At 53.9% G+C, this 24,400-nt stretch overlaps 1 protein-coding gene and 1 long non-coding RNA gene across 5 annotated transcripts in view; one reads left to right on the top strand and one right to left on the bottom strand.

Annotated features, from left to right (window-relative positions):
* KANSL1 (KAT8 regulatory NSL complex subunit 1) overlaps positions 1 to 21,640 on the bottom strand; it is a 76,117-nt gene extending 54,477 nt beyond the window's left edge. Inside the window, exons 1-2 of one of the 4 annotated variants that reach the window (XM_066336855.1) lie at positions 21,623 to 21,640; positions 3,563 to 4,937 (exon numbers count right to left, since the gene is read on the bottom strand). In XM_066336855.1, the coding sequence (XP_066192952.1) occupies positions 3,563 to 4,854 (1,292 nt within the window). In that variant the 5' untranslated portion in view covers positions 4,855 to 4,937; positions 21,623 to 21,640. Of the gene's footprint in view, positions 1 to 3,562; positions 4,938 to 14,385; positions 14,780 to 21,622 lie in introns of those variants that run through there. The other 3 variants (XM_066336858.1, XM_066336857.1, XM_066336854.1) reach the window with 3 other exon arrangements.
* Positions 15,735 to 17,884, top strand: LOC136372328 (uncharacterized). The gene is made up of 2 exons (XR_010745469.1): positions 15,735 to 16,232; positions 17,301 to 17,884. It is a non-coding gene; the product is annotated as an uncharacterized lncRNA (long non-coding RNA).
* Positions 21,641 to 24,400: the final 2,760 nt, after the last annotated feature.

Genomic DNA, 24,400 nt, shown 5'->3' with positions numbered 1-24,400 from the left:
ACATGAAATATTTCCTATTTATATCAGCACACTGACACAGAAACAACAGAACTTTGGTGACTTTCTAAACCATCACTCAGCCACACAAACCAGATTTCAGCCAGCAGCCCTCCAACGCTGGGAAGAATTCCATGCCCTTCTCTGCACCATGTTTCACAAGCAGGTCCTGATCCCAACATGCTGACAGCAACATAAAACCATGGAATGGGTTGGCTTGGAAGGGACCTCAGAGCCCACCCAGTGCCACCCCTGCCATGGCAGGGCCACCTCCCACTGTCCCAGGCTGCTCCAGCCCTGTCCAGCCTGGCCTGGGACACCTCCAGGGACCCAGGGGCAATCCAGGGGCAATCCAGGGGCTCTGGGCACCCTGTGCCAGGAGCTGCCCACCCCCAAAGGGCAGCTGGGCCCTTCCACAGTCTCTCAGGTTTCTCAGGCGCTGCTGCCTCCAGTCACACCCAGCCAAGGAAGTCTGGATCCTCCACAGGGAGACTCCCACCTGCCCTCCTCACCTCCCAGCACAGGCAAAGCTGCTCTCTCCTGATGCTGACCCTTTAGAGAAGCTCAGCTTTGGAGCAGAGCTGTGCACAGACCCTTGAGCACACACAGTCCCACACAGTGGTCTCTGAAGCACACAAAGCCAAGGACTGAGCCCAGTCCAGCCCTGCCTGCACACACCTGCCCTCGCCAGCAGCAGCCTGAGAACCTCGTCAAACCCAGCCCACGGCTGGCAGGGCTCCCCAAAGGCGTAACAAATCCCTCCCTGCTTTGTTTAAGCATTACAGCACGGCTGGTTCCACACCTGAACGACTGCACCTTCCTGGGCAGCAGGTCTGCAGGCTCCGGAAGGACCCACCAAGCTCTGATACATCCCTAGCACCACTGGAATGAAGGATTTCTCAGGGAGATGGGGCTCCACAGCTGAGATCAAGCAGGTCAGAACAGCACAAATGCTTCAAAGTCTGTCCTTGACCAGATACTGATTCTGGAATGCCACCACACCAGAAAAACTCAAAGGTCAGCTCTTATCTAAGCGTGATGTAAACACGTCTTTGTCTCTTTTGAGTGCTCCTACTTGAATCTCAGAGGTGGCTGGTGACACGGCCACTCATGGCCAGCAGGCTCCTGTCGGTGGCACAACTCTCACTGAAGTCTAGGAGCAAAGAGCAGTATTTTGGGGGAAAGGCAGGGGCATCCAGAAGCAATGCAGAGCCAAAGGATGGCGGCTGAGCAATGAGAAGTGTATAGAATCCAAGAATTGCTGGCGTTGGAAGGGACCTCTGGAGATCCTCCAGTGCAAGCCCCGGCCAAGGCAGGGTCTCCTAAAGCAGGTTACACAGGAATGCAGAATGGATCCAGGTGGGTTTGGAATGTCTCCATTGCACATTTAGATATCCCATCTCACTATCAAAAATAAAATAATCAGAGTTCACGTCTTCCTTCTAAGAAGTAAATTCAGAAAGAAAAGACAACAGCGCTCCTCGAGCAGCCTCTGCACTCACACTGATGCACAACAATGGCTCTGAACCATTTCAGCTGGCCCAAGGCGGCTTCCCAGCGGAAAACTTGCCTCTTCCCTCCCTGCCTCTGAGCACTGCTGGAAAAGAATGGCATTTCCATGTGCTCAGAAGCTTGTACCAGCTCTTGGGCTTGACTTGGAGTCCCACTGAGGAGCACCAGCACACACTGAGGCTCAGCAGTGCCAGAGCTGGGGCCAGTGTCACAGCTCCCATCCAACAGGACATCAGTGCTGGGAGCTCACCACTGAACGCCCACAGGCACTAACTTTAAACCAAGTTTGGTGGGCCTGGCCTAAATGCCAGTGTGCATACACACCAGCTTCAGAACCCAGAGACAATAGAGGGATCAGTCTTTTTATTAGCTTTCAAATCTTTGGCTTTTTAGGAGTACTCAGAAGTTGAAGGCATGACTAACGCAAAGGGCGGAAAAGTCAGCAAAGAATTTCACGCACCAGGTCTCTGAATGCTGCACTTCCTCTTGGGATTAAGAGGAGTGGCAAAGAAATTTCACTTTGCTAGACAACATGTGAAGCCATGAAAACCACAATATGGGAAATTTAGTATTATTTTGGAGAAATTTTTAATCAAATGTCTCCTCCAATAACTTCTACAAGAGGTAGAAATACAATCCTACTGCTAATCCCAACAGTAAATTTGTGGATGTTATAAAAGAGGAATAAAGTTAGTAAACTCTTGTTTCTAACAGCACAAGAACCTCTTTATGTTCACCCAGGAGAGATCACATGATCAGCTAGCTACCAGCTTCACACTGGGAGAAACCCAAACTCAGGCCACATTTAAAACTTCACATGCAGAAATTCATCCTGCGCCACCATCCCAAAACATAATGTGACATTTGGCTGGAATTTGATATTCAAAAGCTGTAACATCTGGTTATCCACACTCATCCACGTGAGTGTATTCTCAGAGGATGCTGAAGGTACCAAGTGCCCACTGCTCACATCTACCCAGCTCAGTAAAATCTGTCACACAGCCCTCCACCAGTCACTAACAGACTCTGGACAACAGGTATTCAAATCCATTCCATCATCTCTCCAGAGAGATCTGAACAATCCCAGGACAGCAGAGGAAAGCAGAAGTCCTGGTGACTATTTCCAGCCTGGATGGGAAAGCCACTGGCATTCCAGTCAGGACCCTGTGCCCATGCAGGGACCTTTGTGTCAACGGTAGGGACACTCCACAGACTGAGGTTCAACAGCTCCATCAGGGTGGAAGAGATCATCTCCTGATGCCAGCAAGATTTCACACAGACCAGACACAGAATATGGCCTTTTAAGATGTTTTTGCAAAATAATTGTGGTATGCACTCCCAGGGAAAATTCTGGGTTTGGAACAAAATTTTCCCTTCTTCCCTGACCTGTCTCAAGAACCTTCTGCCTTGAGAAGGATCTTCCTCCTCCACACACAAACTGACACCTAATACTTATGCAAAAAGCATCCAGTTAACAACATAATTATGAAGCTGTTGTCATCATTTAATGCAATTCACAGACAAGAAGAAAATTCCCAGCAATAATTTCCCAGATTCAAGAAGAGAACACACTCACTTCACACTTCCGCTGGCACTTGAACCAAATCCTTTCAGAGTATTTTTTCCAGGCAGTTCATTTAACACACAAAATAACTCCCCAATCATAAATATGCCGTCAGCTACACAGATTCAGACTTATTTTACACAACAGGTTTACAACAAATATTCCCATTGTAAAAGAACATTTCCTTTCAGGAGACAGGACCAAAGCATCTTGGAGAGAACTGCTAATGGCATTCCAGGTTTCTCTCTGCAGCTCACACCACTCCAGCCAGCCACTATTTCCATGTTGTTGCTCCACTAGCAACAAAGACTATTTCCAGTAAGCATGAGGAATTTTATCTTCAGTGCTGCAAATCACACCACAGTAGTTTTAACAATCCTTTGACCTATGACCATTCAAAATTTAGGGCTCCTACAAAACCTGCGTTTCTACCTGCCACCTTCCACCTCGCTCCCCACCACCAGAAGGAGACAAGTGAGCGGTACTTACAGCGGGACGTGGGGCTGTTCTGGGTCTGCTTTGGTCAGTTCCTCCTCCTCGACGTCGGACTCCCCGCCCGAGCTGCTGTCGGTGACGTCCGAGTCGAAGGCCTGCTCGCTGGATCTCAGGTTGGCCATGCCGCTGGCCGTGAACCTCTCCAGCTCCTCCGATATCGAGTCGCTCTTCAGGAAGTTGCTCAGGCCTTCCGAAGTAGCCGTCTCGCTCGCAGCTTTCCTCAAGGCTGCTTCTGCTTTTCTGGTCAACATCAGCTGGCTCCGGTGCCTCAGGGGGTCCAAAGCTGGAAGCTTGCTCAGCGTTTTCTCCAAGAAGCCGCCCAACTGCTGCTGGATGTGTCTCTCCACCTGCTTCGCCTGCACCACCTGCAAGCGCTTCTGCAGGCGCCGGGCTCTGCTCTCGATGTCGGCCTGGCGCCGCAGCAGGGCCCTGGTCCTCATCTCCGAGTCCAGGGCGCTGTGGTGGCCAGGCAGCGGGGAAGGCTTCTGCTCCTCCGGCTTGGTGCCCCCGAAGTCGGAGCGACCGGCCCCTCCGGGCACCCGCGTGTCCTCCAGCCCCCACTGCTGCTCGGCGCAGTTCAGGGAAGGTTTATTTGCGGTGCTGTTATTGCTAAAGGGAGCTGCGTGCTCTGCATCAAGGCTTCTGTGCGGAAGAGTGCAATTGGTCAAGCCGGTCTTCAGGTCCCCCAGTTCAGAACCTCCTGTGTTATAGTCAACAGTCTGGAGGGCAGCAGAAGGAGGAGCACACTTCCCACCATTCAGAGAATTAGAGTTTTCATGGTCTGAATTGGTACTTTTGGCCAATTTCTTGGCCAAGCCATTCACAGGCGCTTGCGGGAGAGGTGGCTGGCTATTAGCACTCATTGTTTTTAGATTCTCCAAAGTGAATTCCAACACCGGTTGCCTCCCCAATAGATCACTCGTTTTCAAAAAGGACTGAGATAAGAGAGAGTGAGATTTAAGGACTGTCTGCTTGTTGAAGACTCCTTGCAGCTTCAGAGGCTCTTTTGAAGAGACAGATGTTACATCCGAGCAGAGATAAGAGGCCACTAGCGGCTGCAGCTTGCCCAGCTCTTCCTTCGTGGGGTTGTTTCGGAAATCTAGACCGGGATCCTCCGGAGCAATGGCTTTCCTTTTGGTGCCGTTGGCGGCCAGGAGGATGTTGCTGGCGTTGCCGTTGCTCTCGGCACTGCCAGGCGACAAGGTGGAGGACGGGGGAGCCAGCTTGAATCGGATGTGGTGAGCTTCGGCTGCTGCGTCAGTGAGAGCGGGCGCCATCGCAGCCATTCAGCACAGAGACACGGGAAGTCCAGCCTCTCCCGCTGCCGAGGCCAGCTCCACTGCCTCCCAGTGCCGCTCCCGAGGGCAGCCTGCGCGGGGAGGAGAGCACACAGTCAGCCACTGCACTTGGGGAAAGACATCAAACACTCTGCACACCGGCAGCCAGACGCGGATGCCACGCTCGCGCCCGGCCACGCTGAGAGCAGCTCCATCCAGGAGCCCCAGCCCTGCCCAGCACAGCTCCTCCAGGAGCCCTGGTCACACTGAACACAGCTCCTCCAGGAGCCCCAGCCCTGCCCAGCACAGCACAGCTCCTCCAGGAGCCCTGGCCACGCTGAGAGCAGCTCCTCCAGGAGCCCTGGCCATGCTCAGCACAGCACAGCTCCTCCAGGAGCCCCGGCCACACTGAGAGCAGCTCCTCCAGGAGCCCCAGCCCTGCCCAGCACAGCTCCATCCAGGAGCCCCAGCCCTGCCCAGCACAGCACAGCTCCTCCAGGAGCCCTGGCCACACTGGGCACAGCTCCTCCAGGAGCCCTGGCCACACTGGGCACAGCTCCTCCAGGAGCCCCAGCCCTGCCCAGCACAGCTCCTCCAGGAGCCCCAGCCCTGCCCAGCACAGCTCCTCCAGGAGCCCTGGCCACGCTGAGCACAGCCAGGCAGGCCCCAGGCAGCTGGGAACAGGAACAGGAGCACACAACCCAGCCCTCCAGAACCCCAGCATCTCCCAGAGTTAATGCCTGTCTGACACTGCTGCTCCCGTCTTTCAGTTTATCCATGAGCACACCAGAACCCTTCCAGGCCTCCAGGAAAGCTCCAGCCCTGGATGCTCCTATTCCTCAATGCCAGCAACTTCACCAATTTCATCATTAAAATCCCGGAGCTACACCTATGAAATAGTTCTCAGCGCTTCTACTGCCAGCTCAGGGAGTCTTAAAAATGACAAATTTGACTATAACATGTAACACAGACAGGGCTTGAGGGGAACAAATCTCCATATGCTTAAACTCCCAGTGGCTGAGGAAATCTCACTGCTTCCCTGAAACTTGGATTGCAAGAAAGCCACTTCCCTGGTGTATATGAAACCTACTTTCCCAGAAGTACATTTCCGAATGAGCCAGGTGATTTCCAGTGTTAGCAATTCCCATTTCTCTTTCAAGAGCGTGGATAAAGATTAACCCACACACGCACAGAGCAGTTCTACACCGACTGTCACAGCAAGCCTGGGTTTAACTCAACTAGAGCAAACAAATCAGGAGAAATAACTAAAGACTCTTCATCTCTCTGCACTGCAGCCTCTTCCCACCCACCTTCAAGTCTCTGGTCATTCACCCACTTTCCTTACCACTAAAACTGCCACTGTTTTAAAATGCCTTTTTAAATTGCATTCAAATAACCCATAGCACTGGTTGTGCTGCCAGTGAAACAGTTACTTCATTTTCCTTTTACTGCCGAAGTTATTTAGCATCTTCATAAAATATTTCAATGTCAACTCAATAATAAAAAAGTTGCCCTGATCTCTTGACTGATATGCCAATCCTCTAATTTCACATACATTTGCATAAGCTTGTTGCAGCTGTTTATTAACACACCCCAATGACCAAATTAATGTACCGCTGTACAGGAAAAGCAAGGACTATCTGAAGTTTTAATATGTTTAACAAGGAAAATTTCACAGCCAGTTTTGTTTCTGGGCTCATCACACCACCCTGCTAAGAGTCTCCATAAAATCCAGTAGGTGACACAGGAGGAGGAGACAGGGAAGGAGTAATACACTCTCCAGAGGAACTGAGTTAAAAAGAGCTGTTGCAGCAAAAATATCAAGATGCTGGAGGTGGGTTCAGGCTTCCCAAGTCCCCTACTCACAGAATCTAGGATATTCTGTAATCAACTACACTTTATTCTTACTGAAAAAGGATCTGCATGTCTAAAAGTTTAGGCCACATGCACTGAAAATGGCTTTTACTCACCATTTGGGTCCATAAATAAAAACTGAACATGCCTATTCAGGGAAGAAAGGAAAAAAAAAAGAACTTGCAGGGAACTTTCCACTTGTAGCTATGAGACCCTTGGGAGAGGAGGGAGGAAGACTGTCAGAATAAAGACTTCCTCCACTCCAGCCTCCTTCCAAGACCTTCACTAGAGACACACTGGGAATGACTGCCCCTAACAGCTTCCCAGTTCTGCAGAAATGAGTGGGTTTCCCTTCCAGAGGTAACTCTGGCTCAGGGCTCTCCACCACAGTCACCACGAGACATCGACAGTGGCTTCGGAAACACCCAACTGCAAAAAGTGCAAAAACCCTCCCCTTGGTGCTAAATGACTCTCTGTGAACAAATCTGCAACTGCAGCCTGTCAGTCTGAGGGAGCTGCAGGCTGAAGAGAGTTTTAATTTGTACGTCATCAACTTAAATTAACAGAAGTGGGAAACGGAAGTAAAACTCTGACACTGCCTTTTCCTCAGGGTTAACAAACCCACCTGAAAACAGCAAATCCTCCTGCTAAGCTACTGCAAACCTCCCTGGCTCCACTTATGGAGGGGACAGCATTCAGAATACTTTGGAAGCCTGAAAAGCCTCCCTTAAGAATAAGGCTTTGTTCTAGTACCTTAAAGATGACCTCCAAAAGTTATTTGGTCTATTTTTTATAAGTTGTCATAAACTCTGTGTGCTGGACAGCACTGGCCTCTCTAACATTGAATTAGATCTCCACTTTTATGGCAAACCCTGGAAAAGACATCAAGGAACATATGTAAGCATGTTCCCTCTCTGTTTATAGGTGTTGGTTGTTATTAAAGCTGTATTACGTTTATCAGGAATTTCTTCCTAACAGGGAGGGGAGAAGGTGTTAAGGCGTCTCTGAGGAAGGAGAACAAAGAAAAGGAAAGACTGAATGGGAAGACCTTCACAGAATGGGAAGGTCATTCATACAGTCTGAAGAACTTTCAGAGCATTCTGGTAAGACTTACAATAATTCCAAGAATTATCCCCAATCTGTTGGGACCAAAACAGTGCTGGCAAATCCTACTGAAACTGCTGTCACCCATCAGTACCAGCAGATCCACATGAGCACCCACAGGTCCCTTTTTTCACTGCTTTCCTGCCAAAGGTCTTTAATTCCCAGCACTCCAAGTGACACACGAGGGCCCAAGAGACTTCTGCCCTGTTGGTAGAGAAGTGCCAGAGTAACTGGACACTGCTCCAGCTCCACAGCCAGCTCCAGCCTCAGCAGCCCTGGTGCAGCCCCTGAGCTGGATTTGGCTCGGAAGGATCCAAGAGGAGCTGCCTCTGGAAGGCCACCGTGGTGTTTACAGCGTGTCCTAGGCTAATACTGAATGAACGTTCTTCATTTTCCCTTTAGAAGTAGAGCACTGCCAGAGCACTCAGCAGTAATTAACAGAGCCCAGATGAAAGGCTGCAGCAAGCAGGTAAAACCAGGATAACACAACTCGCCCATCTTCCCTCGGTGCCCAGGAGGCCAGCAGGGCTCCTCGGGGGCTCCACCACACTCACACCAGCCAGCCAACACCCAGAGCTTCCAAAAACAGGGAGAGGGGCAATAGGGCCCATGGGAAGTCAGAGGGGCAGGAGGAGCACACCCGGTCACACTACACTCCGGGTCATGGCAGCCCTGAAAACAATCCCCTGCCACGCTGACTTATTCAACACTCTCCACCTCTAAAACCCAATTTTACAATCAGACATTGAAAGGAGAACCGGGTTTCCAAGCACGTGATTTTGTGCAGGCTTGCACTATAAGCCCAAAACAAACACAGGAAGTTTTGGCCCTCTGAATTCCTTATGGAAAGGGTTTCTTGGGGAGAAACCAGGCACTGTGCTTCCAGTGAGGGTCATGAGAAACACGGGGAGCTCTGAGCACTGGCCACAGGAGGCACGTGTCCACAGTGACTCAGGTGTGCCCCTGGAAGGGCTGTCCATGCTCTCCTCCCAGACTCTGATCCCACCTGCCTCCATCCCTCCCTGCACTGCCTGGCTACACACACATCCACCTCACATTGTTCTGTTCCTGGACTGTGGTTCAAATCCCAAATTCCTGCACTACTGCACCCTGAAACCCCTCCACCCCAAGCCCTGTCCTCCCCAGCAGCCACTTCCTGATGTACACAAAGGTGCTGTTAGAAGCAATAAAAGCCAAGTTACCCTGAAGGAAGTGAATATTATACCAATTCCCACTTCCCCTCTCCTCCCCCACTACAAATCAACAGCACAGCCAACTCCTCAACCTGTGCACTTACAAATATGTTTCAGTCAAAAAAAAACCCAAAACAAAGCACACAAAAAAACCCCAAACTTGCTAAAATAAAATCCCTCTACACTTCATTTTGCAAGTAAAATAGATCATCTGTGCTAACCTCAGCAGGTAACAACACACAACTCCCTGAGCCCTACAAACAATGTCCAGCTACCAAAGTTATGACTATTGTGCATAACAGATTCTCCACGTGCCTTTTGTTATCACCTCTCAACATTCTGTAGTTGTAAGACAGGTGTTTACCAATTTAGTAAGGGATTTACATGAGAAGCAACTCTCAAAGCTTTAATTAAGGAAACGTGACAGGCAAGTACAGGACGATCACCTTATTGATAAGCCAGTTATCACGTGCAGACTGTGTGCCTGCAATGACCCACATTTGGGAAACAGGCTCTTTTTTTGTAATATTAATTAAAAAAAGGTTAAGAACATACACAAGAACCACAGATTTTTACAATACACACACAAGTACATCCTACAGCTACTAACGCTATGGACTTGTACATAGGGAAAAATAAGAATTTTAACAGTAAGAACAGCCCAGAAATATTACTGAGCTCCACTTTTACTTGTTTCCAAAGAGAAGCCCTTGACATTAAACTAAAAGCTGCTGTTTCTACTTCCTTGTCCACATGAGTGGCAGGGTCTGGTCAACTCTGAGATCTCCTTCTGCAAGAACAATTCCCTCTTACGCCTGTGAATTCTCATTGGATATAAATAAACCAAACCCATTGCATCATCTGAGGTAAAGGAGGTTTCATCAATATGATGTCAGAAAGACAAACAGAAGCCACAAAGCAAGATTAACTGTATTCTCTATCAAAAAAATCTGAAAAAGTGACTCATTAAAAGCAAGAATGCCTTCACCTGGAAAATTAAGTGTCTCAAGATAAAAATACCCATTACTGTTAAGCTGCTCTTCAGAACAAAGTTGCAGTTTAGAGTCAAATCACAAGGAATGTGGCTCAAAAATAATGATGGGATTTCTGCAGAAAGCAGCAGCCTGTCAACAACAAAAAATAAAAAATAAAATAAAATTTAAAAAGCTTTAATTGTGAAATCTGGGTCTCCCCCATGCAGTATCAGAAAGATTTTGTTTTTCTTTCGCATAATCTGGGCAAGTTGCCCAGGAAATATGAAAAACTGAACTCAGGACTCAGGGAGCAAGTTAAACAAAAAACAGAATTGCCTTTTAATTTTAAAGACACATTTTCATTCACTAGGTACAGTCATACCCACCTTTGCTGAAACGCATATAACTCTTCCCAAAACTCTTAACACTCCCCTGCCCCATGAAGTGGCACCACCTTAATACTCCATATTTTATATCCAGTATTTTAGAGCAAGGCACCGACTGTCACTACAGAAGGGTCCTTTGCAGTGCCTTGGGATCACTGGCCGTGTCCTCAGGAATAAAGAGCAGCCAAAGTGTCCCAAGTCACCAGGTCCCAGTGTGGCAGCAGAGGCTGAAGCCTGCTCTGCCTGGGGTCCAGCTGACTGCAGATCTCAGTTTCTCCTGCTCCTGGGACCTCGGAGGGAGCACAGCCCACAGCACACTGCCACAGCAGCCACCAGAAACATGGTGACAAGAACTCCAGAGCCCAGACACCGGTTTAATAAAAGGTGATGTTCACTCATACATCACAGGTCCTTTTCCACGGGCCGTAATTACAGCCCAAGCTGGGTTTGCTCTTCCTCATTTAGTGCAAAGCAACCCCACAGTCACCTCCCCATCACACCCTCTGTCGCTGCAGACCTTGACAGGAAGTTATAAAGATTTCAGAGAGATGTTTCCCAGCGTTGGAGAGCTGAAAATGAGAAATCTTTAAGGTCCACCTTCTGCTAAGGCCTCTGAGGCCTGAAGCAGCTCCCAATAGAGAAATATATGTTTCAATTAAACTTTTCTTTCCACCAAATGTGAAAAAAGTAAGTTTGCAGCAAGAGATTAACTCAGGCACAGAGGAGGATGAGGCCTGTTCAGGCTGACAGCTAACCCCATTTCCCCTCTCCAGATTTGATTTTGTTACCTTTCTCCCTCTTTTTATCAGATAAACAGCACAGTTTCATAACTAAATTCAGACACTGCACTGTCATAACTCTGCTCTCCAGAATTAAGTCTTCCCAACTATCAACAGCTCCCATTTCTCCATTTGTCTCACTCTCCAAACTCTGGCAGTCACCTGCTGGCTGCACCTTGTGGCAGGAGAGACCAAGACTCTAACTTTCTTCAAAAAACCTGCACCAGACCTTATCCCAACTCTCCTCTTCCAAAAACACAGCTCTGAACTCAGGCCGACGAGGACAGGCGCAGGGTTTAATGGAATTATGTTTACTCAAGTCCTGCATCACCCAGACTCTTGCTGATTTGGGTATGACAACTCCTGGTCCAGCTGAGAAAGAACAGAAAGCTTTTATTCCAATTTAAACGATTTGTTACAGAAAACGGCATCCTCAAACATGCAGCCAAACTCCTGTTTACAGGGAAGGATTTTCAAACCGAGTCTTTGCTGCTTTTCATTCCAGATAGACATTGTATTCCTGGAAGTCATGAGCAGGGACATGGTATTTATAAAATGCAGCAACGGAAACGCTGCTTCTCAGATCACCTGCCACTGCAACTGCCCAGTGCTCAGAGCTCTTTTTAATGGAAGGATAAACACTGAGAAGAGAGGCGGGCATGCAGAACTTACTCATTGTTTGGTCTCATCACTGTGTGATCCACCTGAGACCCTTCCAGGAATTAAACTCCAAGTCAGGCCTAAGTTGACCCACCTGCTTCTCTCATACTCCGGTTAAAAAAAAAAAAAAACCAAGAAAAATGCAAAATCAGGTGGTGTTTGGGGTTGAGAAAGCACTGACCTACTCTCAAAAATGGTCCCAAAAAAAGGTAATTTTCCAGAAGAGGAAAATTATATGGAAGGCCCATAAATGAAAATATGTGCCACTTGCCCTTTCCCTTGGGCTGGGCCTAAGAATGCCCAGGCTTTATCTCGACCTCGCTGCCCACTGAGTCTCATCCTCCCTGGAAAAGCCTTCTGAGGTTCCTAAGGACAGGCAGCAAGTGGAGCCTGAGCAGGGAAGGGTGGAGTGCTGAACTCCAGAGACAGTCTTTGTTCTGGGCGTTCATTAGATAATGGCAGTGGCCTTCACCAAAACACAAGTTATAAACAGGGCAAAAGGAAGTGACTTTGGTCACAGAAGCGCTCAGTTTTCACCCCTGCCTCACATGATGTCACACTCTCACCAGCTCTCCGGTTACCGGATGATCTCTGAGAGCAAATGGGACTGAAATACAGCATTTAAAAAAAAAAAATAAATAAGAGGCAAAAGAGGGGAAAAAAGGCATAAGAGAAACCCACAGCCACATCTGCCGGGTCATCTGCTGCTTTATCACCTCTGACGAGAGAACACAAGTCATTCCTCATTGCTAAATCATTACAAATCAGCTATAACAGTACCACAACCAAGTTCCACAATTAACTGCTCCTGCAGCATATCAATCCATTAAGCCCCACACAGCTGTGCTACCTTGGCAGTGTGGCTACAAGGGGAAAAAAACAAACCCCACCGTGCCCATGGCTGCGGGGGCGGGCGGGGAGAGCCCCGGTACCGGCCCCGGTACTGACACCGGTACTGACACCGGCCCCGGTACCGGGCTCCCCGCGCCGCCCCCGGCCCGCTCTAAAAGGCTGCTCACTTCTCAATTAAAGAAAAAAAAATGATATATATATATATCTCTATATAATCAGCTTGAAGAGCGTCGCTGTTCCCGTGCCAGAATGGAAATCCAAGAGGATACGCTAAAGCAGGGAAGAGCATCAGAGGTTCCTCCATGAAAACAAAGGCTATAAAAAGGACAAATATGGTTTTAAAGAGAAAACGCCTGCACGCAAAGGAGATGCCCGGACTGCCAGGCCCGGCAGAGGGGCAGGGGCACTCACAGCCACACCTCAACCCGCCCCAGAGGGTTTTATCCCCGGACAGCGGCACCGAGCCCTCCGGAGCCCTCCCCGACCTGCCCACCCAGGAGCGGGCTTCTCCTCACCTTATTTTTAGAGGCACAAAGCACCCTGTACACAACACATGACATGATGTAACCACCGGCACGGCCGTGGCCCAAACCAGTCCAAAATATAATGGTCAGTCAAAACAAATAAAAAACCTGCAGTTCCTCCCATATCCTGACCGGTTTCATGGAAAACTACAGTTTGTCATTCAAGTGCATTTTACATAACAGGGAATAGAATCTATGGAGTGCCTGCCTCCTGCTCCACCTGGACACAAATTTAAGGAGAGGAGAGACGGCACCTCGCTTTGGAAGGTGGGTCTGATTTTTGGGCAGAAAATGAGTTTAGTTCCCAATATATTTAGCGGCTTTATTTTTCCTCCTGCATGACCCCCATTTATACCCCAAACGATGGAAATTTCTCCGTAACCAAGCACTGGAAGATGCTAATCCCGTGATGGAAGTAAACACACGTAGGATCACGGAAAGCATTTCAGGATAGCCGCACTCCTCCAGCTTGTTTTGGGGAAAATAACCCGGGATCGGCAGGGCCGCCTCGAAATAAATAAAATACAAAATGTGCGGCCGGAAAGTAAATACAGGGAAATGGTTTTGGAGCTCGAAGCCACCTGGAAAATGACGCTATTGTGCACCCCGGGAGCAGGGAGAGCGCCCGGTGACACGGCTCCCGCCGGTGACAGCCCACCGGGATTACCGGCACCGCTCCGCTCCTATTTTCCAGGCGGATTTGGGGCCGCGGGACCTGCTCCCTCCACGCGTTTTGCAAGCTTTAAGGTTATGCAATTTAATTTTTTTTTTCTGTTTACTTTTAAAACTTCGCGTGTGCCCCCCCCCCCCGCCCGCCCCCGGCAGCCCCCCTTTCCCCCCAGGTAAGGGAGCGGTGCCCCCCCGTTCCTCCCGTCCCTTCCCGTCCCCGGGGGCAGCGGCCACGTGAGAGGCCCCGGCCCGACGCCGCGGGACCCCCGGGCACGGGCTTTCAGCGGGGAGCGGCGCCGCCGCCCCCCGCCCGCGGCCCCCCCCCGGCCCCGGGCAGCCGCAGCCCCGGGGGCGGCGGGCGGGGGGGTGCGGGGCGGCTCTCCCGCCGCGACCCCCGCACTTTCCGCCGCGCCGGGGAGGGGGCGCCGGCAGAAGTTGGGGCGCGGCGGCGGCGGGCCCCGGCGGGGCGCGGCGGCTCTAACAAAGGGGCGGCGGGGGAGGCGCGGCGGGCGCGGGGCGGCGGGCGCGGGGCGAGCGGCACCTACCACGTGACGAGCGGCGAGCGCGGTCCGGGCGGGCTCGGCCGCGGCGAAACGGGCGCAGTTCGCGAACAAACCCGCCGGGGCCCCCCGGCACGAGGGGCGGCAGCCGCGGCGCCGCCGCCCCCGGCGCCCCCCCCGCCCGCCCCGGCGGAACGGGGGATGGGCTCGCCCGTCTCCCTCGGCGGCCGCAGCGCCGGGGGTGGGTGGGGGGGGAGGGGGGGGAGCGGGGCCCCCCCGCCCCCGGCTCGGAGCGCTGGGGCGGGAGCGGGCGCTGCGGCGCTTCTCGTCGGCGCGCCCGGTTCCCCCCCTGCTCCGGGCGAGCGCGGCGGCGGCGCGGCTCGAAAATGGCGGCCGGGCTCCTTCCCTGCCCTCCCCCTCCCGTCAGCCGGAGAATGCACCGGGGGGAAGGAGGAGGAGGACGGGGAGGAGGCGGGGGGGCGGGGGGCGCCGCCGCAGCGCCCCCGGCGGTCGCGCCGCGCAGCGCAGCCCGCGCCCGCCCGCAGCCGGGGGGCCCCGCCGAGCGCCCGCCGCGGCCGCGCGGAGGAGCTGCAGTGCGGGAGGGGCGGGGACGGGAAGGGCAGGGAGGGGCGGGCACCGGCGCCGCCGCCGCCGCCGCCGCCGGGGAGGGAGCGCGGGGAAGGGGAGCGAGGGGCGGGCCCGCCGCCTTTTGTCCGCCCGCCGCGGCCCCGCCGTTGCGGGAGGCTGCGCTGCCCGCCGGCCGCCGCCAGGGGGCGCCCGCGGTGCCGCGCGGGGCACGCCGGGAGTTGGAGTCCGCCCGGGGACGCGCGGGACACGGCGCCGCTTTAACCGCCTCCTGCCCAAAGCGCACGGCGCCGCCACCGCCAGCCCGCTCCCGGCACAAACAGAAAAAAAAAAATAGTTTCGCCGCTTAAGTGTTTCCCCGCAAAACTGCACGTCACGCTCTCCCGTGTCCGTCCGCAGCCCCGGGAGCGCGCTGCCGGCTCGTCTCGCACTGCTCTGGCCACGGTCCCCGGACAGGAGCCGGGCACCGGGGCTGTCCCCGTGGGCTGTCCCCGTGGGCTCCGGGGCTGGCTGTCCCCGCGGGCTCCGGGGCGGGCTGTCCCCGCGGGCTCCGGGGCGGGCTGTCCCCGCGGGCTGTCCCCGCGGGCTCCGGGGCTGGCTGTCCCCGCGGGCTCCGGGGCGGGCTGTCCCCGCGGGCTCCGGGGCGGGCTGTCCCCGCGGGCTCCGGGGCGGGCTGTCCCCGCGGGCTCCGGGGCTGTCCCCGTGGGCTGTCCCCGCGGGCTCCGGGGCTGGCTGTCCCCGCGGGCTCCGGGGCTGGCTGTCCCCGTGGGCTGTCCCCGCGGGCTCCGGGGCTGGCTGTCCCCGCGGGCTGTCCCCGCTCCCGCAGCCCAGGCTCCAGAGGCGGTTTGGGGACAGCGCTGGCAGCCCGGCCAAGAGCGGCCCTCCCTCGGCCCCTCCTCACAGCCTCCGTCACACAGGACGCTCCAAGAGCAAGAAAGGATTCCTTTGGGACTGCAGAAACCGCTTCACCTCTCTGACCTTCAGTGTGGCCACTCGCAGGCGGTCCCAGCGGCTGTCCCCAGCACACACAGAGCCCACGGCCCCGCTGGAAATTCCTGCCGGGCAAAGGCTCTTCCCTGCTCTGCCAGGGGCTTGGGACTGCATTTCTCTCAGCCAGAACACCGCTCTGCTGCCTCTACAGCAGGAATGCAGCTCTGCCAAGAAAAAAAGTGCTTTATACCGTCATTTGCCTGCAAAGGGAAGAGCTCCAGCAGCGCCAGCTGCGTTCACCATCACAGAGGAGAACCTGCCCCAGGGAACTGCACTTGGAGAAAAACAAAACCTGTCCTGCTCGACTGCAGAATTAGGTAAGGAGGAATCCTCTTTCCAGTGTGGACAATCCTGGCCTGGATTATGCAGCACACACGGTCAAGTTTATTCCGTCCTCGTGCTTCAGAAGCCAGCAGCACACGAGGTGGTTCAATAGCACACAAGCAATTGCAGATCACCCTGAGCTGGGAGGGACACCCCAAGATCACAGTCCAACTCCTGGCCCTGCACAGGAACCCCACCGTGTGCCTGAGCAGTGCTGCCTTCCTCTAAAAAGCATTTGGACATATGAGCCAAGACGCTACTACTGCTCTTTAAAATCCAATATATTGCTTAACATATCACACCACGGCACTGTCATTACAGCTGGGGCTTTGGGCCAGGAAATTCACATTTCATCATTTTTCTAAGGGTGTGTGTGACCACCTGGGCTTGCAGCCAGAGCCACCCCAGAGGTCTCTGCTGACCACACAAATGCTCAAAACACAGCTTATACCTAAGTGTTTTTCCCAAGAGAAATACTCAAGCAAGGACAGCAGCAAGGCTAATGCTGGTTTTTCTGCCCTAGCAGGGAGCTGCAGACAGCCAGCTCCACTCCTGGGCTGTCCCCTCTGTGATGGCCATTTCCCAGCCCCACATGCCCCCAGGCTCAGCACTCTCATGCAGCACCTTAAAAAATGAGTGTAGAGACTTTGAACAGGGCTTTAAGTCAGTGATGAACCAGTGCCAAGGAGGACAGCAGGGCAGTGTGTTATCAGCAGCCCCACATCCATTACCAAACGGGGTCACACAGTGAACACGATCTATTCTGAAGGGTAACAAAAATACCGTTTCTGAAAGACAATTGCATGAGGAACTCAGCAGCTGCAGTTCTCTCCTGATCACCTCACCTCACTTGGAAAGAACTTTAGGAACCCAGGACCCTACGATGGCATGCAAACCTCACTGGTTTTTTAATCTGCCTCGAATTAGAGCTCAGCTAAAAAGCAGAAGTAGCAAGAAATGTGGTTTTTTACTGGAACAGAAAAGTGAGGACAGTCTGTTGTGGAGGAAGTTAAAAGAGATTCCTGTGCAATAAAATGTCTGATCTTTTGTTCACTCTGCAGTGCAGGATTTTCTGCTGAGGCACAGACCAAGAGCCCAGATTCCAGCCTGACATTCCAGAACAGGTCTGGATCTTCCTGCAGCACAGACACAGCTGCAGCTCCCATCGTCGAGCCTGACCTGGAGATGATGTAGCAAAAATTGCTGTGCATCTAAAACAACACAACTCTGGCCTCTGGCATGTGCCTCCTATGGCCCCACCAGCCTCAGTTTCCCCACCTAAAACTGTGCCACAACTGACAAAGATCAGAAACTTTATTGCCTTTTTGTGGCCACTCCTGGAGCAGCCACCCACCTGTCCCTCACAGGACGTTCCTGACCTGGAGGAATCAGGACAAGAACATGAACAGCAGCAGCTCTCCACACTGAAGGCCCATTTTTACAGCATCATCCTTGGAATTGTTCTCTTCTCCAGAACACCCAGAACACTCAAACCACAATATCTGGTGAGGGCTGTGAACCCAGCCACTCACACCTAACTGTTACCTCATCTTTCTACCTATTAATCCTCATTACTTGCATTGATTGCCTCAGAAATTTAACAGTCTCTGTACAATAAGCATATGCATATCTGTAAATACAATAACTCTTACGTGTTATTAATTATGACTTTTGAGCCCAAAACCATGTTATTTCAGTTTGGGAAACATCCTGAACGTGAGAAAGGTGGCTGGCCACTAAATAACATAATCATAAGACTCCCTACAGATACAACCACAATTTTTGCATCTTCATTTGCAACGTCACCCTAACAAAAAGCAGTGAAGTCAACTGTCAGTGGCCCCAGAAACTTCAGATAACGCAAAACATTTCTGGTTTAAAGCTAAATATAGATAAGCTGTAGCAACAAGAGTGTGTCTGAAAACCCTCTTGATGATTTAGATGGAGCCACTTGATACAGACATTCAGAATTCCAAAGACAACACGGACCCAGAGTGGTTTGGGTTGGGAGGAACCCTGAAGACCATCCAGGGGCAGGAACACCTTCCCCCATCCCAGGCTGCTCCAAGCCCTGTCCAGCCTGGCCTTGGGCACCTCCAGGGGCAGCCACAGCTTCTCTGGGCACCGGTGCCAGGGCCTCACCCTCCTCACAGGGAGGAATTCCTCCCTAATACCCAATCTAAACCTACTCTCTGTTCGTTTAAAGCAATTGCCTTTCCCTGTCATTCCAAGCCCTCGTTGCTTGTTTTCAGACTGCAGTATCTGCTCCACAGACCATGGGACCTCTCAAAGTCACCCAAGGTCACTCAAGGATACCCACTGAGGGGGGAAATTATTTAAAATACTGTCAAGTCCACCATCTTTGTCATTGTGACACATTAAGATACTTTGAGTCAATTAAGGTTTCTATGTACAGACTGTGAAATGTACTTCTCTGTGTTCCACAGGGATGTGAGCCTGAGGAATGCTGGACTATTTCACAAAGGTAACAAGCTTCACCCCAGTGAGTCTGAGCCCCTGCCAAAGGCGTTGGTCCCAATGTGCCAAGTTCTCAAATCCTCCCTGCTGTTGCATCAGACCAAAGCACATTGGACAGAAGCAGCTCCACAGAGTCCTGATGGGAACTTCTACTTGTACCAGCCTGGGGAGCACAGGGAAGCACTTCCCAAAGAGCCACATCTGGCTGAGTACTCACAATAAACCACCCTGAATTCCTAGGCTGTTACTCCAGCTGGGACACCAGCACGGGGCTGAGAGGGAAACTGGGTTTTCACCTGCTGCACAACTCAACCCTTTCTCCCTCTTCCCCTTGGTGCACTTTATCCACAAGCCATGGCTAAGTCTCACAGAAAGTCCTCACAGGTTCAGTCTGCACCAAGTCCTACACCTCACGCTCCCTGAGTGAGTGAACAGTGAACCCAGAGCTCCCAAACCCAGCTCCAGTGCCTGCTGCTTCCCAGAGGTGACACCAGTCCTCTGCCACACGCAATACTAACACCAGTTTTAAAGGTCCTGGTTTTGATTCACATTGCAGCCCTCTTTTCCACGTGACTTTACTCAGATCCACTACAAGAATTTGTTTCTGTTTCTGCTGTAGGGCACTTGGAACAATTCTATTACTGTTTGGATTTCCAGGCTTGGGGGGAATAATTACCATGCTATTGGCAGTTACTTATAATTCAGTTTAATCCCAAACTGGAGCCTCATCTTAACCAGACTAAATAACAGCTGATAAGCAGGATATTAGATGAATTACTCCTGTGGCCATGCTGAACCATCATCTTGTGAGAAGGGCTGTGCTCTGAGCCCCTCTGCTCCAGAAATAACCCAGGCTGCAGGTCTGAGCCCAGACTGTCAGTGCTTCACACAAATTCCTCAGTCCCAGACAAATCCACCTGCCTTCACACCCTCAGCAACACTGCCAGAAATCAGAACGCAGAGGTGAAAAAGTCCTGTCTCTACCTGTTCTTATTACCCACACTTCCTACGACAAGTCCAGCACGGGGGAATCAGAGCCACCACAGGGAAATGGCAGCGGCAGGAGGAGCAGCACGTCCCTGCTCTGTGACACACAGCTGGAGCAGCACAGCTGCATTCCCCTGGGAAGGACCAGGCAGGACCCTGCCCCTCTGAGGAGCCCCAGGTAATCAGCTTCATAAAACTTCAGGGCTATAAGTGAGCTGGTCTCTTCTGTGACAATAAAACACTGCACACTGTGGCAATGCCAGGTGCTAGGAGCCTGAGCACAAATGGGGGATACTGGTGAGAGCAGCCCTCAGACAGGTCCCAGCAGAGCTGTAAAGCAATTCAACTTGTGACACGCTCAACACACTCCAAAAAAAGCAAGGTCCAGCAAGATCCTCCCCACAGAAGCAAAGATGCTCTCAGCAGAGCTGCCGAGGGCTGCAGTGACCAGCAGCACACACAGACTGCTCCTTCCCCTCAGCTCCTGCCGGCTCAGGGGAGGCAGCACGGATCCAGGGCTCCCTCCCACCTGCCCTGCCCTGCTCCACCAGGAAAACCCTCCCGAATCCCAGGCACCTCTCACAGCCTCCCCAGCCACGAGCCCACACCAGCACCATCTCCCCAGCCCACGGGGCTGCAGCTCTCTTAGACCTCACTGGGTTTTCCCCTCCACGGTTTTCCAGGCTGCAGCACGAGACTAAGGAGCTGGCATTTGGGATCAGGACAAATGGGACACTCACAGTGCCCACGTGGGCGAGAGGCTCCACACATCAAACCCCAACACATCAGCACGTGGCACTTTGGAAATAAAGACAGGTCTGCAGAGAAGTTCTCTCCTAACTCCCACCAGGGTCAGCAGGAGCTGGAGCAACACAGATCTCCAAAGTATTTCACGATAACCTCCAAAACCCACAACAGGGAGATTTAATTCCATTTTTAAAGCCCACAAAACAACTCACTGTTATTCTGTGTACAAAGACCAGGAGCTTTGCTGCTGTGTTGGCCAACTGGAGATCAGATACCACAGCAGATTTGTGCAAGGTCAATGTGAATGGATTGAGATAAGATTTTTGGTTTTCCCATTACAAGAGAATTTGTCTAAATTCAGCCTTAATAATTGCCTAAAGTCAGGCTGCTTTGGCTTGTAGATTTACGAAAAGAGGGAAATATCCTTCTTTTTAGCACTTCTCTTCAAGTTTTTTTCAGCTGCACAGAACTCGATTCCTGTACCTGAGTGATTAGGACACATTTTTAATGTAATAACATCAGCAAGGCAAGAGGTCACTTTTCCAAAGAAGCAACAGCAAACCCCTGCCAGGCTCCGCTCCAGCCCCAGAAGCACCACGGCTGCCTCACACACGGGGAAACCAGAGCCACAGAAAGGTGAGCAGGAAACTACAGCTTTAGACCTTCAGCTTTCACAGGACAAAGCCAAGACCCCTCTGACAGGTGTACACAAAACTCTTTTGATACTATAAATACGTATATAAACCACACAAATCAGCAAATTTAAAGGAGCTTAGTGTAAACCCGGGGTTTAAGGATGAATACAATAAAGGGAGGGGAAAAAAAGCAGAAGACCTTTCTTTTTCTGGGCAAGTCACACCTTGATGTCTCGATGGTGCTGCACACAAGGACAGGTAACACCTGTAAATACACACACACAGGAGGAGCCTCCACATCTCTTCACCGCAGCCACTGAAGGGCTCAGGAGAGAGGAACACCCCGCACACACACAGGATGAATCCACGCTTCCAGCCATAACACCAAACCTCCATTTTAAAGTTCTGCATCAGCCAACAAACTACGTGCAGGGCTCCAGCCTCCTCCTGCACGGGCAGGAACCGGCCCAGCACCTGCCGAGCACCCGAACACACGGACCCGGAGAGCCCCGGGCCGCGGGGCGGGCGGCACGTACCTTGCGGGGCATCTCGGCCAGGCCCATCCTCACACCTGCGCTCCAGGTGGGCAGGCGGCGGCACGGGAACGGCTCCGGCTCCTTCCAGCCTCGGCCGACGCCGGGCGGGATGCAAGTTTCTTATTTATTTACCGGAGGAGGTGGGGAAACGCAGGAGCTGAGGAGAGAAAGGGCTGTCACAAGGGGGCCCCGCCGCCCCCTCCCACCGTTCGCTCCATCCCGGGCCGAGCGGCGGGGCCGGGCCCGGCGGCGGCCTCAGCGCGGCCCGGGAGCGCGGGGCCGGGGGCTGCGGCCGCCCCCGAGCCTTCGGGAAGCCCCCCGGGCCCGGCCTGGCTTCCCCGGGATAAAATGGAGGCGCGGGGCGGCCCGGAGGGGGGGTCCCCGCTCCGCACGGAGCCGGCCGGGCCCGGTCCCCCCGGGGCGGCGCGGAGGGCCGGAGCTCCCCCGGCGCCCCGGGCCCGGGCCCCGCCGCGACCCTGCCCCCGACCCCCAACTCCCGGGCGGGAGGAGCCGCCCGCCGGCCCCGGGCCCGCCGCGGCGCGGTGCCCGGGGCCGAGCTGCGGGCCGGCGGGGCCGGGGCTGCCCGCGGGGGCGGCGACCCCCGGGCCGAGCGCAGCCCCCCGCCCGCGCCGCGCCCGCTCCTACCTGCGCCGCTCCGCCGCCTTCAAGCGGGGACCTTCCGCCCTCCCCGGCGCCCATTGGCTGCGCGGGGGGCATGGGCGCGCCCCATTGGCCGCGGCCGCGTCAATCAGGCGCGGGGGGCGGGGCGGGCGGTGATTGATGCGGTGCCGCCGCTCGGCCCCTGCCCCGCGCCCCCCCCCGCGCCCCCCCGCCCCGGAGCCCCCGGCCCGGTCCCGGCCCGGTTCGGGGTCCCGCAGCGCCGCCGCCCCCCGGGACAGCCGCGGGACCGGCCGGGCCGCGGGGGCGGCGGGCGGGGGGCGGCGGGGGCGGCCCTGGGTGCGGGGCGGGGGTCGGGCCGGGGGGACGCGGGGAGCCGGTGTCCCGGAGGAGGCCCCGGGCCGGGGGCCGGGGGCCGTGGGGCGTCCCGCGGGCCGCAGGCCACTCGTGCCCCGTGCGGGGCGCGGGTCCCGCAGCGGGGACGGACCTGCCGGGGCACCGGGAGGTGCCGCTGGGACGCCGAGCCCCGGCGCGGGGGGACGGGGGCTGCGGTCCCGCGGGGACACCGGGCTCTGTCCCGCGGGTGGCCCCGGGCCCGTGTCCCACAGGTGAGGCAGGGCCCGTCTCTCCTGCGGGGCCCTGGGCCTGTGTCCCGTGGCCGCCGCGGGTCCCTGTCGCACGGGTCACACCGGGCCCTGCCACACCGGGGACACCGGGGACACTGGGGACACCGGGCCCGCGGCACCTCTGCCCCGTGTCCCCCCGGCCGCGGTCCCCGAGGAAGCCAAGGCACAGGAGCCACCCGCGGCTCCCTGAGTCCCCTGTGAGCCGCACGCTGCTGGCCTCAGGGTCCTCCCACTGCCATCTGCTTCTAGACACGGAAAACTCTTCCCGTGCCTTCTCCTGACCACTGATAGCAGTGGGGCACAGCCATGGACCTCTTCGTCTGCTGCCACTCATGCTTTTTTAATAGTCTTTTTGTCTTTGTCCCAGTCACGGGACAGGTTTAGTTCAAATAAAAAACTCAACTCCATGTCCCACAGGCCAAAAAGCAGGTGAGCTCCTTCACTTCTCCCTGATGGTCGTGGGCAGAGTCACTGTTTCCCTGTGGGACAGCAGAGCTGAGGAGATCATGGAATCATGGAATGGTTTGTGTGGGAAGGGGCCTCAAAGCCCATCCAGTTCCACCCCTGCCCTGGACAGGGACATCTCCCACTGTCCCAGGTGCTCCCACCCCAATGTCCCTTGGGCACTGCCAGGGATCCAGGGACAGCCCCAGCTGCTCTGGGCACCCTGTGCCAAACTGAGTAAAGAATTTCCTCCTGACATCCAGTCTAAATCTCTCTCAGGTTAAAGTGGTTCCCCCTCTTGCTCTGTCACTATCTGCCTGTGTAAAAAATTACTCTCCCTCTTTTTTTCTAAGCCCCTTTCAGGACTGGAAGGATGTTTGAGGTGCTGCAGATACATTGCTAGAGGTGGCGACCCTGATCCCACAGAGCAGCTGCGACTGTCCTTGTCCTTCCCCAGGGAACGCGGAACAAGCAGGTTGTTTTTCCTCTGCAGCTCTCCTGGAGCCCCTTCAGGCCCTGCCAGGGGCTCGGAGCTCTCCCTGGAGCTTCTCCTCTCCGGGGGAACATTCCCAGCCTGGCTCCAAGGGGGCTCCAGCCCTGGAGCAGCTCCGTGGCCTTGCTCCAGGTCCTTACAGCCAGTGTCACACCTGTGTCACACCTCCCACCTCACCCAGAACTCCAGCCAGGACTTTGCAGCCTATTTGGAAAGCTGTGGTAGATTTACAGGTGACACACGGAGGCCCGGGTGGCACAGGACAGAAAAGAGCCCTTAAACCTTTCCCAACCTCTGTCACTTGCCCAACGCCTGAAGGACAAATCCCACCCCTGACCCAAAGCACCTGGGGCTAAGCCTGCTTTTAAAAGTAATTTATTTGGATTTTCCACATCCTTTCATGAATTGCAAATATATTAACAGAAAAGACTTTTCCCCCCTAGGTCTGTACAATTTTTGAAATTAAAAAAAAAAGAAAAAAAATCAGAAGCCCCCCCAAAAATCAAGAAAAAGACATTACATTGTTTCAATGCAAATAGTAACCACACCCACACTTTGCATTCTTCCATAGTTTCGTTGTAAGAAAATGACAGTTCC

This window comes from Sylvia atricapilla, chromosome 27, assembly GCF_009819655.1.
Source record: "Sylvia atricapilla isolate bSylAtr1 chromosome 27, bSylAtr1.pri, whole genome shotgun sequence".
NCBI classification, from domain to species: Eukaryota; Metazoa; Chordata; class Aves; order Passeriformes; family Sylviidae; genus Sylvia; species Sylvia atricapilla.
Note: the sequence above shows the minus strand (reverse complement) of the source record. Positions and strands in the feature narration are given on the sequence as shown.